This window comes from Dermacentor andersoni, chromosome 4 (genome assembly GCF_023375885.2).
Source record: "Dermacentor andersoni chromosome 4, qqDerAnde1_hic_scaffold, whole genome shotgun sequence".
NCBI classification, from domain to species: Eukaryota; Metazoa; Arthropoda; class Arachnida; order Ixodida; family Ixodidae; genus Dermacentor; species Dermacentor andersoni.
The window spans coordinates 217,367,720-217,387,275 of record NC_092817.1 but is presented as its reverse complement, the minus strand read 5'-3'; the positions used below and the strand labels follow the sequence as shown (position 1 = coordinate 217,387,275).

The window sequence follows — 19,556 nt, the reverse complement described above, 5'->3', positions numbered from 1 at the left end:
CAAACTTGTTTAACGAACACTTTATTAATGTGGGTGCTTCCAAAGATCACTGCGCTAAACTACCTTGTGAACATTTTGTGAAAACACACTGTCAAAATACTATATTTATGTCACCCACTGATCAATATGATATAACTGATGTCATATTGGCTTTAAAAAATGATTGCGCCACTGGAGCTGACGATATTAAAGCTAGACCACTGAAAGCTGTCGCATAGATGGTAAGCATCCCCCTTATGCATATTCTCAACCTTATTTTTTCAACTGCAGTGTTCCCAGATGCAATGAAGGTAGCCCGTATGGCCGTAATACATAAAGGTGGTTCCGTTAAAGACAAGAGTAATTACAGACCAATATCAGTGCTTCCTATCTTTGCAAAGATAGCGGAGAACATAATACATAAAAGACTTTCTGGCTTTCTGATGGTAAACAATATAATAGTAAGCGAACAATTCCGGTTTAGAAAAAACAAGTCGTCTGAAAGTGCACTTCTTGAAATAAAGGAGCACATACTAGACAATATCGAAAGGAAAATAGTTACCCTGGGAATATTTCTAGATTTTAGAAAGGCTTTTGACTGTGTCCAACACGATGTGCTCTTAAAGAAATTGCCATCGTATGGAATACGCGGCAAAGCTTGGTCTTTGATAAAAAGCTACTTAACTTCGAGAGCTCAATTCACATGCATAAATGGCGTAAATTCGGACTTAAAATTTGTAAAATTTGGCGTACCACAGGGATCATTACTAGGACCAACGTTATTTTTATTATACATTAACGATATTGTAAACATGAACAAAAATACGAAGTTAATTTTATACGCAGATGATACGAATGTATTCTTCACAGGTGCTCATGTAAGAGAGGTATTTGATCGAGCTAACGAATGGCTATCAGGTCTGGATTTGTGGCTTCAATCTAACAGACTTCAATTAAACATCAGCAAAACGAAATACTTACTCTTCCGGCCGAGAGGACACCACACGACTGTAAACTTGGATTTAAAATTTCAAAACGTTACCATTGAACAATTGAACAAGTTAGATTTTTGGGGGTGACATTTCAAGAAAACCTCTCATGGACGCCTCACGTTGACAAGCTCCGAAGTGAGCTAGGGCGAGCTGTTGGAATCTTAAATAAAGTAAGATATTATATCCCGTTTGCAGTGAAAAGGCAGATATACTACGCGCTATATCATTCCCGGTTATGTTACTGTTTCTTAGTATGGTCAACAACGACTAAGACCAACCTAGACGGTCTTTTTTGCTTGCAAAAGCGAGCGGTGCGTGCAATCGGAAATTTAGAACTTTCTGAAGACACTACACCCTTTTTTAAATCAAATAAAATACTGCCTATTCATAAATTGTATAAATATAAATTGGCACTGGAAATATTGCATCAGCACCAAACAACACCTCTCTAAACCAAATATCAAGTGAAACGTGGTCCGTACTCCCTACTAAAGAATTTAATACCCAGGCCACGTTCTCGTATAATATATGGCGATCAAAAACTAAGCTTTATGATACCAGACCTTCTCAACGAATATCCGGAAATAGCTGAAGCACTCGTTACAGCTACCTCAGTGCACATTTACAGAAAAATGCTCAGAAATGTTTTTCTTAACACAGACTAAAACTCGTGCCGGACTGATCCCAGTTGGTTTCCGCTTACTCTGTGTCTTGGCTTTTCATTGTGAAAGTCCGATATATTTTCTGTACCCGGATGACTGTTGTTTTGACATACCTGTACAATGTATCTGATTGTACCTGTATTTATGTTATTGATGTAACAAAAAAAAGGAAGAACACTTAATGATGTTTAAGTTTTACCGTGTTTCAAATTGCGGCTATTGTATTCTATACTTTTTGTTATTAATTTATGTGCTTGTGTGACCGCAGCTGCCAAAGGTGGCAAGGCCCAGTCAGGCACGTTCAGTGCCTTTTGTCGCGTCGCCCTAGGCATTTCTGTAAGGAATGTCTTGAATAAATGAATAAAGAAAGAAAGAGTTCATTGTACAATATGGATAGAGCGGTGCTGGTCATGGAACATGCCAGCTGGGAATCTAAAGCAGTTCCATATACGGTCAACTTGATTCACCAGTAGTCCCCTCCACTTCGTCATGCTGGCGGAGTATGCACAGTATGCACAACCCAACCACTTTGTGGTAATAATCGGTACTAAGCAGAAAGGGACTGCAGCACTGCGCCCGTGTATCTTTCGCTACGACAGGTAGCATGCGAATGGGCGATGGCAGTAAGCACGTTGCTCCTCTGTCTTTCAATGTGTTTCCCCCATGTGCTCATTAAAATAATAACAACAGCAACAATAATAATGATAGTGATAATAATAATTTCCACCAGCATATACATATTGACATAGAAGGCAGGAATAAGAGCAAGAAAATTTTTGATAGAATTTCCACCCTCTTCAACTGGCAAAGGCAGGGGGTGATGACAGGCGGCAAATTGCGCACACACAATAGTGGTACACGTAACTTGGAGCATATACGAACATTTCATCATATGTAGCAAATATAAATAATATAAAAATAGATATACATGCATACAAAACTACTGCAGTGACAGTAAAGAAAGAAACGAAGACTACCTTATGCCCATACAATACACACAATTAAGTGGAGAACAAAGCCCAATTATATGGTCGTAAATGCAAAACTCGCATGCAAACTGTGACGCCACATAAAAAGAGGACGAAATGCGAGCAAATCAGGGTTAAAAAGACAAGAAATAGGCATGGCATGATGAGGCATGATCAACATTTTGAGACAAAATAAAATAGTCGTGAATAGTGGAATAAATGATATTGTGTAGGTCAACAATTTTTGCTGGCATTTGCGCCGTCGATTCACGGTGGTTGCCTGCCGCCCATATTTCTACAGAAGCACTGTTCTGGCACCCTTACGGCGAATACAATGGGAAGCTTTGGCCCAACGAACTTGCTAGCATGAGCAATGACTGCAATGACATGACCCACGAAATGGATCCTGATGACCCTATCTGTTATATCTTTAGGAAGCATGGAAAGCAGACACTCAGTTGTGCGAACAAGAATGAATGTTTATTGAAAAGGCTGTACCTGTGGTTTTATACCTTGGCCATGCGGTCAGAGCATGCACACTTTCAAACCTGCAAGCACGGTCTATTATCTGTGTGTGTGTCAGATGATCTTTGATACAGCAGTGTGATCCACCTTAAACGTGCTCACTTTCATATTAATACATGACTGTCACTAAGAAAGTTTGCCTGGAATATTGATATATTGCCTGCTGTGATAGGTGATATGCTGATGTCACTTGACATCATTTACATAGGTAGATGGGGTCCCCCGAGATACAAGTGACACTTCACCTGAAAGTGTGCCACTAAGGGTTTCAGCGATTCGTAGCAGATGTGTGCTTTTTATTCCATTTTTAATGTCTCTGCGGACACATCTGAAGCTGTTTCGAGCTTGCATCAGCACCGCATTTACACGACTGTAAGTCGACCCCTCCCCCCCTTATCGCGTGTGACAGGGAAAAAAGGAAGCATATCCGAGGGCGCATTCCACAATGAAAATTTATTAGTAGCTGGCATGGCAACTGGACTACTCGTATTCACTTGTGCCATCGTCCTCCCTAGTGCTGCCATCATCATGGCTGCTACAGTCCGACAGCACGTCATCGTCCAGCGAAATTCCACATTTGGTGAACGACCACATCATGGCATCTTCTGGAACAGCAGCCCATGCCGCATGCACCCAACCACACGCAGCCATGAGGGAGGCTCTTTTGACAGGTCCGGTTGGCGTAAGTTTGCAGTCTTCTGCCGCCAGCTAGTCATTGTACTCACGGTGGAGCAGGTCCTTAAAAGGCGAAGATCCAGGCTTGTTTCATGACCATGTCGCGCTTCACTGGCAGGGACCGATCACGCATTTCAGCAACGTATGCCACAAGCTTGGCCTACAGCTCTGGAAGGCGTCCTGACTTCAGCCCGTGGGAAATTCATCACTTGCCATCACAGGTCAAAATTTTGCTTCACTGCAGTCGCCGCTCTCGCACCACCCATTCAGAAACATCGAGCTTGCGGTCCGCTGCGCAGTGATTTGTTTCTTCGGCGTAAAAGATGGCAGCCCTCTTGAACGCTGCTGTGAACGAGCACCAAATGTTTAGTGGGCCTGGAGCACTCATGATGACTGAGGAAGCATGGAAGTAGCACGTACCCAGGGGTGAATCTCTGCATGGCTGCCATTGGCTTTTCTTGAGCAGACACTCTTTCGACGCTTGCGCCAAGGTCCCCTTCAGTTACGGCCCTAGCATGAGGGCGATACTTTGGCAAAATGGCGGCACACACGAGTGTTTATGTTGTCATGGTAACAGAAACAGCAGGTGCGCGGCACCTCATCACCCTAGCGCTCTTTGTTTTTTCTTTGTTTTTATTATGACGACCCGCTCCGCTCCATCTTCACCCTTCCCCATGCCCTGCGTGCTTTTGCTTTCTTTTTGCCTGTCCGCGGCGCATATCTTTTTTTTATCGTGCGCGGGTGTCGTACATGTTCCTCTTTTAGTCTTCGTAGCGCTCTTTTCTTCCAGTATGAAAACCAGCTCGCCCACATCAAGCTTCTGCTACCCCAGGCATTGTTTGTGAACTGGCGCGTGGTGTGCCATGGGTTTCTTATGCGTTAGCATGCACGCAGTCTTGTCCATACTTTGATTATGCCAGCATATGCCAGAACATATATAAATTCCAGTTCCAACACAACAGATCTTTGGCCTCATTTTATTGACTGCCGCTTCCGAAAACAAATATTTTTGCATAACTTGGTATGATACAAGATCTGGAGATATGTCATTCGTGTGAATATGGGTGGGAAGGATGGCATCTTCTTTAGCAGATCCTGGCTAAAGTACTTCGTGATTTCTGTCTAACGATTTAGTGTCATGTTAAAAGAACTCCAAGAAAAGGTCTGAATTCATGTCCAGTTACATCTTGCCAGTTCTTTCCTATAGAATGCTTAAAACGGTTGCCAGAGTTGAAAAAATTTTCTCATGTGCAAAGCGGTTCGTCTGTGAATAACAGCGGGAAGTAGCCTAACTCGCAGTCCAGATTGGTGAGCAAAAGGAGAACAAGGTGAAAGCAGGAGCCAACGTTTCAACAAGTGGACTTGTCTTCTTCAAGGCCTTGAAGAAGACAAGTCCACTTGTCGAAACGTTGGCTCCTGCTTTCACCTTGTTCTCGTTTTGCTCACCGTCTTGAATTTCCATCTCCCGCCTTCCCCGTGTTTTCCCTGCAGTTCAAATCGGTGGAGTTCATTTGCGATTCTAGATAGATGACAGTGAATGCAACAGTAAAAATATCTAAGAGATGGTCCGTGCAACAAATCCAGCCTGTAGCAAGTGGACGCGCAGCTCTGGCACTGCCCTTCACTGTGCTGTTTTCTTTACTGCTGCCATCTGCACACTCATCCGATGAGGTTTCTCTTCTGTTAGGGTGGAGGAATATAATTTTCGTCTTGGCTAAAATCACCATCGATTTGAATAAACCCAGACGAATTGTTCCCATACAAATGAGCTTGCAGAGAATGCCGCCATGCTCCAGCAGAGAAGAAACAGCACCTGCTGACGATGCCTTTTCACAAGCACCTGCTGACGATGCCTTTTCACATTTTGTTTGCTTTGCATAGCGCTGCCATCTCTAGGGAACATGGTAAAATAAAAGCTGTACTATACACTTGTGAACTGTCCAAAAGATGGCATCACATACCTTCCAAGATAAAGAACGTCCACAGTTAATATGCCTTGGTGGGCACCTCCTGACAGTGGACCAGAACGGCAGGAGGCTCCCAACAACAGACCACAGGGTGTAAAACTAGGCTTTTTACATGGTCCAAAATTTCATTGCAATTGGCCTTTAATGTACGCTGCACATGACGGCACTTGACCGCATAGTATTTGCACAGTATCCTCGTGAATCTGTTTCTTGGATGAATCCTTCTAGTACAAGTACCAAATGATGGCACATTATTCTTTCTTGTGCTGTCATGGTTATGCTGACTCACCTTATTAGCCTTAGAAGAACAGCTCATCTCTAATTAATAATTTGTGCGAATTACCATGATGCTCTAACACATAAAAATTGGCTACTTCCAGGATATCAAACTGTACATGAACCAATATTAAAACCAAAATTTTGGCCAGACCTGAGCTGAGACCTATATTTTCAAAGTGCAAACCAAACCTGTACAAAAATACTAACTGTTACTGGTTTGGAAGGAAATGGCTTAAGCACACTGGGAGAGTCAAGAAGTGCACTGGAAGGTTTGCTTACACAGTTGCTCCCCTCCCTCCTGCTCATGTAAGCTGCAATTCCAGAGAAGCAAAAATAACTCTTTGTGTATGGCTTAAAATGCTGGACGTTAAATAAATAAAAAAAATTTTTGCCATACATCAAGCATAAAATCATAAGGTCATTTACACTTATGCGCATGATGTAATATTTTTTGCCTGATATCCTCCTGACCAAGGAGGTTATATTAATACTGCTGGAGTGGAAGTGGCGACCCTGCGCTGATGCCGCTGGCGCCACCATCTTGCTCGGGGCAAAAAGCGCTGCGCCAGTGCCGGTGGAGTGGCGCATGCTCTATTGTTCCAGTGTTCCTGGAGGGGATGGTGGGCTCATGTGCTGAGTTCGGGTGTAGCGCGAGGTAGATGCCGAGAATAACATTTCACGTGTAAGTACGCCGAACACATTCTGTGGCCTGCTCCCTTATCTGTTTCATGCATCAGACCGTATGAGCACACGAAGGCATCGTTAAAGACATGCCTTGGAGATGCATATTGCACATGCGCCTTTTTTTCCTGAATCACACGTTTCCCAAAGATGATGCCCAGCGTGGAGTCTGGGAGCATGCAGTGCAGTGAGTTGGTTGGGCACCCAAGAAAGCTGATGTTCTGTGCTCCGTTCACTTTGAAGCCAGCTGCTTTGACAGAACAGGTCAAACAACAAGGCAGCGAGCAGGCAGTATTCCCACCATATTTTCGGAGTTCCCAGCCCATCATCGGCAGCCAGTAAGTAAATGTAGTATTTTAAATTAGTTATACTTCTTAGCTCAGACATTGCGATTACACCAGCCTTACAGCTGCCCATTACTACGCCTCTTGTGATGAAATGTTGACGTTTCTGTAAAATTTCTCTTTCGTGGTCACACATCCTTGGTAATAAATTTTTTTTTGTATCCTGCTTGCAAAAAATGTTGATTGGGACAACTACCATCAAAATGAGAAATTCCTCCTCTAAACTTTGATGCTATACCCTTTAGTATCAAGCATGTTCTTTTAAAGGAAAAATGTATTTGCTACACTAACCAAAAACTACTACTTTTCTCGTGATCAGGAAAGTGTTAGTTGCTTTGCACGGATGTAGATATGGAGACAGTAAGCGATATAATGAATTCTAACATACTCTCATCCTGACAGCAAAAACGAACGTGAGCTCCTCCTATCTCCCAGGCAGCGCCTCCATCACCTGTGCCTAATGTTGGTAAACAAGAGCCAGACGTCCTCTCAGAGCCCTCTTCTCCTACGATAGACTCTTGCAAGCAAAAGGCACAACAGTCAGCTGATGAGGTTCTACAGTTGAAGAAAAAAGTGAAAACGTTGCAGCAGTCGAAACGAAGGTTAACGAAGTGCTGTGGCGATTCAAAGCACTTTATCGAGGAGCTGAAGAAGCAAAGCTTGCTATCTGCTAAAGGCCTTGAAGTTTTTCAAGCTACATATTCAACTGATATTCAGCAGCTTCTTGCACGAGCCCAAGAAAAAACAAACAGAAAGTATCCCCCTGAACTTTGTGCGTTTGCCCTGACACTGCACTACTACTCCCCAGCTGCATATGGGTATGTGCAACTTAACTTCAACCAACGCTTTGCCATCTCAACGCACGCTGCGTGAATGATGCAAGTCCGTTAACAGCCAACCAGGTTTTACTTCTGAAGCCTTTGCCTTCCTGAAGAATGTAGTGCAGAGCCAAGAGAAGCCACTGCTCGCTGCACTAATGATCGACGACATGGTCATTAAAAAGCATGTGTGTGTCCAAAAAGATTGCAAACATGTACTTGAAGATCAGAGTCCATCACATAGTCAAGACGATCAATCAAAAGAACTGCAACAACAAGGTGAGGCAAATGCTCACCAGGGAGATAATTTTCAAGAACCAATAAAGAACATCCACACTTTTTTTACTTCTACTCATCAGTGCCTTTTCATGGCTTAGAGACATGCTCGACGCTGCTGGCTGCATAACTGTGAAAAAATATTCTTTAATACACGCCTCCTCTGTAGCTATGGCCCATTTCGCATATTATTTTTCTTCTCTGCAGAAAGCTTACCGAGACAACTGCTGTGCCAATTATCTTGTTTGATTTTTATTGCAGACTCTATACTAAATTCGACAAATGTGATTTTCAATCACAACACTGAACATGCCAGGAGTTTGTGCATGCAAGATAAAGAAAATACAGCTTTGTTTTGTATTTTCGTTGTTGTTGGTCACAATCTGAGTGTTCTCATTTGCATGAAACATATTTGTTCTTTACTAGCTCATAAAGAATGCCTGTCGATTTGTATGAACAGCCGCGACTTCGGTGGCAGCACGCGAGCGAAGATTTCACCTAGCGACCTGTCAGATGCAGCCAACTGGAAAACTCCAGCATGACAAAGTAGCCGAGAAAACAAAATCTTAAGTGCAGCCATAATGTAAAAAAATGCTTTGATCGCCGTAACAAGTGGTAGTGAACGCTTCCAAGCTTCAGCCACCCCAGCTCTCCAAGCCACGCAAGCCCCTTTTCCCCAAGCAAGATGGCCGCCAGCTGTAATACCAGGCTTCCCCCGGTCGCATAGGCGGGTATGCAGGACCTCCGCTCCAGCAGTACTAGTATAAACTCCTTGCTCCTGCCACACAGATGGAAAGATGCTGGCAACACCCTGCCATTTTGTAGACATGTTGGCGTCTATGGAAGCTTGGCTGTGCCAATTTGCATACACCTTGTCAGTTATTTGTTGGAGCCGCAGTAGCAAGCCGCCATCACAGCATATCCCATAGGAAAAAGCACAGTGCTCTCGGCAAACATCAACTCACTTGCGTATGCGATTGCGCACGATGGCCAAATGCTTGGCAACGTAGCTCTCTCCTGGTGCAAGCTTCAGTGCTCGCAGGAGGCAGGCCTCAGCCTGGTACAGTGCACCCCTCTCCACTTGCACCACGCACAGGTTGTGCAGCGCCTGGACATGGTCCGGCTGCAGGGACAGGATGCGTTCGTAGCACTGCAACACCGAGTGAAAGAGGAGCAAAAGAGAAAAGGAATGTGTCTCACAATTTACAACAATGAGCTGGAAGAGCGACTCCAACCAAAAAAGTGTCTGACGATTACGGTACTCTCTAATGCGAAACTTGAGCACAGCTCGATACATATTTTCATCTTTCAATATATTGAGGCAAAGAATTTGAGATGGAAATCCCCACACCGACTGCCCAGTGCCATCAGTGCCTTCGCAGAGTGCTGATGCCGGTGTTCCCAGTATGGGAACACCGGCACGATGAGCAGCCGTGGAAGAAAGTGATGGCAAATGTGCAAGCAGTGGCACAAGCTCATTCACGCGATTAAGTTGAGGGACACCGATGGGCCAGCTGTGGTAGAAGACGACGAATCCGTGAGCAATGGCACAAGCGTGTTCGTAGGGTGATGACAAGGGATGCCGACATTCGGCCCAGCAACGGGCGCTTAAGAACTGCGCTTTAAAAGTCGACTTATTAGACCCAACGTTTCAGAACCAACTCGGCTCTTTCCTCAGGCCATCATCCGTTGTCAAGCCCTGATGCAGGAGCTGGGTTGGGTTCGAAACATAGGGTCTAGTAAATCCACTTTTTGGTTGGAGTGACTCCTAAATTCCTAATGAATTGTCCCAACATGTCGGTTCCACAACAATGAGTGTGATAAACAAAAACAAGTGGATGTATGTAAACTTTAGTAAGCACAAACCCGACAGTGACAGCTTTTCACACATTGAAGCATCAGGTACACCATCATTGTGTTCTTTCAATGGCATTTTCTTAGTGTTTTTAACTTTTGTCAATATTGTTACAATTGCTCTAACAAATAAATGTTCTGTGCTGGAAAAAGTTGACTCTAACCTCTAACTCCCTGCAATGTCTTGGAATCTCTTAGTAATCCAAATCTTCCTCAAAGCCATGAAAAACAATGCCTCTACAAAAAGTGCGCAATCATAATTTTACGGCCAGAGCATGAAATAATGAACTGTGGCACCCCCATGGCATGGTGTCAGCTACGCTCTGCACCACCAGCTGAAATCATGCATTCTCCAATCCTTGTTCTTACTGACAACCTACAGAAGAAATAAATGCAATGGCATGAAAGTCACAATAAGAATAAGGCTCTTTGACAGATCATGAACTCTAACAGATCACATTCTTAATTATAATGTATACCATTAAGACATAACAACACTAAGTTTGCAAACATGGTTTGTTAATGTGACAGAATGACCCCAGTAAAATTGGCCCAGTGCTGACCATAGGGCAGTGCTCGGCAGATCGCTGGGAGCCGATCATGTTGGCACAAAGACCTGGGGCTGCAAAAAGGCCGACCTCGTTGGGGGCTCGCTTTGCCACTGATGTCAGCGCGGATGCCTAGAGCAGCCATAGGTGTGTGCAGGGTGCAACAAGAGGGTGCCACAAGAGCACGCCCAACCCTCTGCACACACACATTTGCATCCTTGTGTCTTTCCTCTACTCTGTAATGCCATTACATTTTAACACCAGCTGAAACCCAAGTCGACAGAGATGCCAAAATTGTTCCCTCAGTAGTTATGTTAAAGCTGAACACGTGTTGAGCCCCACACACCCTTGAAGATTCAAAACACATTTTTGTTGTACAGCCGGTGCCATCAGAATGGCACCGGGGCCAAAGCCACGTAACTTTGCTGCAGTGGAAGGCCTTACTGCACAAATGAGAACCCACGCATATATTTCACAGCAGAAAACTGAAACTGTATATCAGGCTGACAATGGCCTCGGTGCTAAATTCTGAAGCATCTTGCTCAGCCTCATCATTGAGTAAAGCAATGAAGGGGGCTAGTTGGTGGACGTTGCAGTTGGAAGCTCATTTTTTCGCTTGAGGAAGAAAAGCTGCAAATGTGCCTCGGTCTATTCCCACAATCTGTCCATGGATGAACTGCCAAATCCTAGATGTTCTGAAGAGGATCATTGGCATGAGATATGACAACTTTGAAAACACAATGAGTATTATTTACTCCAGTTTAAGCGTGCATGTAGCAAATACATGGTAATAATGAGAGGTGGGAAAAAAACAACATTACAGTCGAACTTCAATATAACGAAGTCGTACTTGAAGCGAAAAACTTAGTTAAATCGCGATTTTCATTCATTTGAGGTTTTAATGTTTCAGCATTAAAGACAACTTCACAAATTCCCAGTGCATTCTGGGCGGATAATATCTTGTTAGTAAGCACTTATAAACAAATCACAAGAAGGTCTGCCCATAATGGCGTGGTTATGAGCACCAGTGCGTGCGGTGCTGATCGCACTGCATCGCCGTGGCTCACGGTGTCCAAGACGTGTGTGTGTTGCGTCGTGTGGCGCCGCAAATCTTGGACGCCATAGCTGACCGTGCTTACTGCCTGCAGCCGGCACCCACACGATAAAAACAAAAGTATAACAAGATATGGGTATTGGTCCCAAGCCAAGAAGGAGAGAAAAAGAAAAGTCAGTTCCGCCAAAAAGATCTAGATCTAGCATTGACGGCGATAGCAAAGAGACTACACGAAGTAAGAGTCGCCGTGTTATGGGTGTTGCGCGCACTCAGGCAGACATTAACAGCTCTCACTCACATGAACTCGCAGTCACAACGCGAGCAAGCACTTCGTACTGTATCTCAGAAACTTGAGATTAGTGACTGCCAACACTAGACGCGCAGGAACAAAAAAAATGTGCGTGAAAGCACAGTCCATTTTGACTCCTGCTTTGCCACAGTGAGATTACCTCCAAGATCGACATGGCCCGTGCAAAGACGCGCGCAAGCTGATGGGCTTGCCACCCCCAGCGCGTGCTTGACCGCATTACTGCGCGTGCACTCCCTCCGATCCTTCCTGTGCAGAAATAATCATCAGCTCTTGTGTTTCTCCAAGTTCTTTATCAATGCGACAAATGGGGCAGCGGCTACCTGCCTACAACGTCCTGGCACGCGTGCTTTGATAGCAGATTTGCCACTGAAACTTTTCATACAGAAGGATGCTTCAAATAGCTTTTGCCACAGCTGATGTAGTTTTTTGCTAGATTTACTAGCCATAGAGGCTCCAAGCACATGACTAAAATGGTCGAAAACTCCGTTAAATCAAAACTATGTCACGAAGTTACTTTGTTAAATCGTGAAAAATAAATACGCAGTTCTCAATGCAAGATCAGGAAATTCAATTGTTCGTTACATCGCAAATTTCTTTAAATCGAAGTTTGTTATATCGAGGTTTGACTGTAATGGTATTCTCATATCAGACAGAGTGGTAAATGGGAACTCAGAATGGAATGGAAAAACTTTATTTCTCTATATCTCAGAGAGATTAGCGGTGGGCCGGTGTCTTCATGTTTTGAGTCCTGGCCGCTTCACAAGGTCGGCACCCCTATTCCAGGGCACCGCTGAGTCTTGCTGCCTCGCAGGTGTGCTGCACAATTGCCCGTTGGGCTGCGAGCTCGCTGCTGGTGAGCAGACCCTCAGAAAAAGCTTGGCAAATAGTGGAGAAGTCAGGCTATTAAAGGAGCACTTCCTGACAGCATTGATTTTCATACTGTTGGATTAATCACTAATTATTTTGCACCCACTGGTGCATGTCTTTCAAAGCAAATACTACTGAGTACTAGAGCTAATGTCACTTGCCCAATTCCAAGCAGTGATTCCTCTATGATGCACACCATTGTCAATGACGAAATGAAATTTAGTGCACTTGGAATGCCAGCAAACAAATCACTGAAAATTGATGGGACAACTCAAGCTCGGGACCAAGTCTGATTTCCCTGCTCAAGTACACGCAAAATGCAGCAATGCTTTTATGAGAGAACCACTGGACCAATTTGAGTGAAATTTCACACAGAAAATTAAGTTCTGGCAGCCCTAGCGATCACAATTTTGGTTTTGGACATTGAATAAAAAAATATAGTCAAATATCAGCAAATAATTAAAAAAGATAGCAGCACGAAGTTTATAAATCATTAACTCTGCACAGAGAACAGATATTGCAGTTCTGTAGACTGCATTTCTTTGAGCATCTCAAGCGGACAAATGCGGTAAATGAATTTACAACAAAAGGATAGAAAGTCGGGCGAGTTGGTACGGTAACATGATCTTGGATTGCAGCGCGAAGTGAACACGGACACTGCGCTCATCCTGTCTGCTTCTAGTCTGTGTCCGTTTCCCTTCGCGTCACAATCCAAGATCATGAATTTACAGCTTCCATAAAAGTATTACAATATTCGTGAGGGTTTTGCAAGAGTCTTAATCTCAAATTTGTGATATATCTGTAAGTATGGTCTATAATAAACAAATTTTGTCTGCTTTAGATTAATTATTACAGCAGTTTAGGGAAGCCTGACATTTTTTTTACTTGATACTTCAAATTTTTGAAATTTTGAAACTTCTAGGAACTTTTCAAAAAATAATCATCGCAATAAATTAAAGATCCATTTCCTGCAGTTACTATACTTTATTATCTTTTTTAAATGCAACAAACCTCACTAAAATTAATGCAGTACGTAGTTGCTGAGAAAAGTGAGTTTTCTTTTCCCATGTATTTAGATAGGAGCTCCTAAGCCCAAGCTTCTTCTTAATTGGCTCATAAAAGAAAACTTTTGATGTTCTTAGTACCCGTCCTGCTAGAAAACTGCATAAGTTGCTTCCACATATAAAACCAAGGATAATTCATATTCTTCAAACAACAGGCCTGTTTCAATTCTCAATGGAATTAACAATGTTCCTTAAAAATTGTTGCTGGTTGTACCGATGCTTAATGCAAAGTATATTCTTCTCCCTTGTTGACAGTGCAGCTTCAGACAAAATCACTCGGCCTCCATTGCTGCTATGAGTTAGCAAAATGCCTTCTTGGGCAACGCTGGCTCATAACAGCGAGATAAAAATTGTGGTGCAAAAAGACGAAACACAGTGCACAGGACGGGCACTAAGCTTCCAGCAATTGGTCTATTGATTTATTTTGTTGATTTCAAAATACTGCAGGCCCACAACTGCATGAATATTTCAGGAAGCGGAAAGCAGTTAATGTGGGAGATTACCGAGGCATAAACCAAACTTGGAGGACAGGTTAATCAGCACTGCATCAATTTTCTTGACTGGGAAAGAGATTGCTTCTGCACACATGTGAAATAACATTGGGAACTAGGATTGTTAATCTGCCAATTCGCTGAAATATTCGTTGCTGATTGTGGCTTGGCATGTGCTGAGGGCCCCCCTGCTTGGTGTGATAAACTGTTGTGATTTGCTTAAAGAGGAAAGGACTTCAGGCGGGAGGTGAGGTGAAGAAGTGGACCGGATGAGCAGTAACCAGCCACTGAGGCTTATTACCACGAAACACAGAGCAGCAACAGGTCACAGCTGCGCGCAGCATGCCTTGACATACTGAAGAACAAGATGAAACACACGTGGCAGAAAGCACCCTAGATGACTATGGAAAGTGCCAAGGGGCAAAAAACAACTATCACCAGTTAATCAAAAACCGGGTTTCTTTATCTATGAGAACCACAGAAGGCTTACTTACACACATGTCTAGGCCAAGTCTGCGAATGTGTGTCGCTTCCATAACTTCTCGCTCAAATCTAGAGTCTCCCCATCCTACAATGATGGCTTGATTGAATTTGGGGTTTATTATATCAGTTTGGTCTAAATTTTTCATAATTCCATAATTTCTCCCTCAAGTCTAGAGTCTCCGCATCCTACAATGACGGCTTGATTGAATTTGGGGTAGCAACCCCAGACAACCCAGACACACCAAGGAATGCAAAGGTTGCTACCCCAAATTCAATCAAGCCATCATTGTAGGACGGGCAGACTCTAGACTTGAGGGAGTAATTATGGAATTATGGAAAAATTAGGCTTAACTGATATAATAAACCCCAAATTCAATCAAGCTTCCCACGTATGACCTGACGTGTGACGAGGTCACTGAAACTTTCTTCGACAGTGATAGTGTTCTTTTTAAAGATTTGAAGAAGATTGAGTAAGGGCATATAAACAGACCTTCACTACCTTTGCTACCTTTAGCCACAAAACTTTTTTTGAAGCTTTTCTTAATTTTACATTGAAAGTTATTCCACTCCCTCTTTTCACCCAATTTGCTCTAGATTTTAGGTTCACTATCTCTTGGGATATTACGGTACCTTACTTTCAGCTATTTGTTGGCATTTCATTGCGATTGAAATTATATGGACACTCTAGGCACATTTCTGCCATCGTCATCACCGTTGTCATTGCCGTGAAGTTCCATGCAAAGTGCAAGAGCATCATTACTGTGCACCGTATGCTGTGGGTGCGAGTGTGCACAAGGGAGGGAAGGTGGGGAGGAGAGAGGGGGGGCGAGTGTACTGCTCTGCGGCAGCTGTGGATGATGCAGCTGTGCAGGCCCTACCTTGAAAGTGATCTGCGACGAGTCTAGGCGTGTCGAGGGCTCATAGCTTTGTGTGCACTGTGTTCTTGCCGCTTAGTTCACATTGAAGCGAGAGGCGGTGTCAAGGTCAACGCGCTCAATGCCACTCTTCCTCACGCCAGCATTTTGACAGGAAGTGTCCGTGCTCATCGAGTGAGATGTGTTTATGTTTGCCTGTGGGCATGACACCTCGCTTGACATCATGATGGATTTAGTTAGTAAACAAATGTTTACGAGTTTATGCGGCCGATAAAACTACTATTCTTATTTTGTATATCTGTCTAACAATATGCTATCGCAATCGACGCTTTGCTTTTTGGGCAAAACTGCAACATTTTCATTCACTGCATATTTATAAATTTTGTCAAGACATCTGACTTTGTCACAAGTTACAGTTTTCAAAATACAGGATCTCTTAGCCTAGATGACAACACAGCGAAATGAATTCACATTTTTTTGCTTAGGGTATTGCATGCAGTCCATTCCTGCTAATGACTACAATTCATCTCTATCTCCTGTAGCTTCCAGTGTTTCACAGGGTTCAGTTCTAGGATACTTGTTATTCCTTACATACAATAATGATTTACTTAATAACATTTTCATACTGTGTGATTACTGTGCACTCGAAAAGTGGCCTCCTGTGACTTATGCATTCACTTTCCATAAGCAGAAAGAAAACAATCTCAGAAAACAAATTTACATGTGTACAGTGTGTTCAGTGTGCACTTTAGCCATAGTTATATGCTGCTGCATACACGGCTCCATTAGCATGCATTCTGTTCACTTGTGTTCCCAGCCGCATCCAATGTCCCCTTCCTCAGCCTATGCCTCTCTTCTTGCTGGTCGCCTGTTCTGAACCAAGATGCACCATGTGACTTGCCAACATGCAAACTGATAAAAGAATATAATCAAACAGCAAAGGAGAGTACCTGTTGTGCTTTGTCCAGATCCTTTATGTGGTTGATGTAGATGTCACCCAGCAAGATGAGTCCTTTAATGTGATCTGGGTGGGACTGAGAAGAAGATATGCCAAGTATATACACATGGTGTGGTATACATGAGCAAGCAGCACTTGTAAACAGCAAAAATATTTACCCTTATTAAAGACCACCTCTACAGATATTTGTGCTCTTCTCCAGTTCAAAAATGTACCAACTGCAAAGATGGGACAAGCAGCAGTAGCTGCGAGCTCTTTACAGCACGTGGTGACAATGCCTTTTGGTATTTGTATGCTGCAAAGTTTGACGTACCAAAGGTGTGCCCTTTCGAATGCCATTCTTTCCCTCTTTAGTTATGGCTTATATAGTCTGCAGAATTGAACAGTTAACATTACCTTGGCTATCCTTGTTTTTACACTGGATTATGCCCGACCAAAGGGGGTATTCCGCAAGAGTCTACCTAGTGGACTGTCCATTTCGCCAGCTGCTGATTGGCTAGAGCTGCTCCTCTCCTCCTCTCTCCTACAGCTGCACCCAATCAGCAGCGGCCGAAATGGACAGTCCACTAGGTGGACTCTCACCCCCCAGCTCACCCAAACATACATTCTCCACAGTACAGTGCAGTCTACTTATAACGATATGAAAAAGAGTGAAAAATCCGATCGTTATAACCGATCATCACTATATCTGGACTGCCATTAAAAAAAAGCTGCCGAACATAACTTTGAAGCCCCGAAACCAAATTTGCCACTCGCGCTAAAATATAGATGAATAATGTAGCTTGTAAAAAATAGAATGTATATTTATGCCTCTAAACAGTGTATTAACCGTTAGGCACACTGAAATAGTAAGATATGTTCACCAGCTTTTGCGAAAGTTTCAGGTTCACGACCACGGCATGCATCGCGTCCAGCGGCTGCGCGAACAGTGGCGGCTATAAATTAGCGTTCATGAAATCAATAAGCGACTCCATCGACGACAGTGCACGTTGCGTGAACATTGGGGTCAGTGTCAAAGACAGGCCACTGTCAATCTCGTTGTCACTGCCATTGCTGGCATCACCTCCGTCGCACAACGCCGCCGTCTCTGCTGCGACAATGATCGCCCCGTCGGAGATTCTTCGCAGAACGAGGCAGCACTATCTGCACTCAGAAACTCCTCCATCGAAGCACTGCCTATTTTAGCGCCAGTAGCGACGTGCTCCCAGAGATCGGCAATGTCAGCGGCTGCTACCGTGTTGGTTTCACAAGTGGGGGCTTTCACCCTGGTGCACAAAGCCCACCGTTTCCGTTGATTGGCATAGTCACTGGTTCTAGCCTTCATGATCATGGTGCTCGCGATTTTCAGAATCGTTAATGCCATCGACTGCGCTAGCCCGTGCTTTGAGTCTTGCAAAATTTAAAAGGACGTCTTGTTGGGTGAGTTGGTCACAATTCATCTTGGGTACTAGGCGCGAACACACACAAGAAACAAGGAAGGAGATGGGACAGAGTGCCACTTACAACTGCTTTATACAGAGGCACACCACAGACTTATATAGCTGTCTTAGATGCAAGGAACACAATCAGATCAAGATTGATACGGAAGCGAACTGGTTAAACATTTCTTTTCAGCCATGTTAAAGATATTGACGGGTCGCTGACACACATGCTTCCTTTCTTTTCTATAAAGAAAGCCTCAATTACTTCCCGAGCTTTTGTATGTTTACTCTTTGCTAGAATACACGCCCCTGCAATGCATGGCTCACAAGAGCGTGACGGGCAGGACTTAATGTGCTTGGGTATGTTTGGCCCTTCTTTTTCTTGCTCTACATGTCTTTCATGCACAATTATTTGGTCGTTAACGCAGCGCCCAGTTTGCTCTATGTTGGAGCGGCCGCATGAAAGGGAGATTTCGTACACGACACCTTCGGCGCACTTCATAAACGGTCGCCCATGCTTGGTGCTGCATCCATTTTTAACTTCACGTATTCTTTCGATACGAGAACAAAGGCTTCCGAGCTTTTTGGGGGCTGAAAACACAAGTGGCACCCCATGTCTGCTAGCAACCTTCTTTAAATTGTGGGCCATCTCGTGTACGTAAGGCACCACCACAGGCCTCACCACCTCTTCTCGAGGGGGATCTTCCCCAGCTCTCACAGCCGCACTCTTCATTTTTTGTAGTAGGCTTTCGGCGACTGCCATCACAGTCGAATCAGGGAATCCAGCTGAAGACAGCCTGGTCAATTGGTTATTATTGGCTAATTACCGTCAATCAAAGCATCCAGCACGCAAAGCTTCGCTTACATTGATTCCCACAGTGCGTGGGATCTGCATAATTTTTTTTTATGTCTCTGGATGCTTGCCGGTAACGCGAACGTGAAGCAGCTGGCAATATCTTGTCTTGTGATGCTCTGCGTGGCTTTCGCAATGGGCACGCTAGCAAAATGTGCTGTGTGGTAGTGGCGGCAGATACGAACCCACGTACACAAACTTTTCACCTTGTCTCAGTTAAAGGTAACTTAGCAACGCAAATTTCACGATTATTCTGCATGTAAAACGCCACCCAAAAGGAAAAATTTAGATTGTTATATCCGATACACAGTGCATAACATATCGTTATATATGTTGTTTTTTCTCTCATAGCCCTAATGTATAAATTGATACTCTGAAGTCGACTTATTGTTGTAACTGATATATCGGTATATGTGGTATCGTTATAAGTTGGCTGCGCTGTATTTGGTTGTCAAGTGTCAATACAAGGCACCGAGTGACCATGCAGTTACCATTTTCGAACTCAATGAAACATATATATTAAGTTTGCATATAATCTAAACTACTCATACAATATGAGACACCCAAGTAATCTGAACCAGACAGTCGTTCACCGGAAGATAAAGGCTTGCA

General features: G+C 43.7%; 1 protein-coding gene across 3 annotated transcripts in view; it reads right to left on the bottom strand.

Annotated features, from left to right (window-relative positions):
• Tmtc3 (Transmembrane O-mannosyltransferase targeting cadherins 3) overlaps positions 1–19,556 on the bottom strand; it is a 789,094-nt gene that overhangs the window by 9,755 nt on the left and 759,783 nt on the right. For all 3 annotated transcript variants that reach the window (XM_050185292.3, XM_050185293.3, XM_055074786.2), the window contains 2 exons: positions 16,663–16,746; positions 9,132–9,316 (listed from right to left, as the gene is read on the bottom strand). In XM_050185292.3, coding sequence (XP_050041249.2) covers positions 9,132–9,316; positions 16,663–16,746 — 269 coding nt within the window. The remainder of the gene's footprint in view (positions 1–9,131; positions 9,317–16,662; positions 16,747–19,556) is intronic.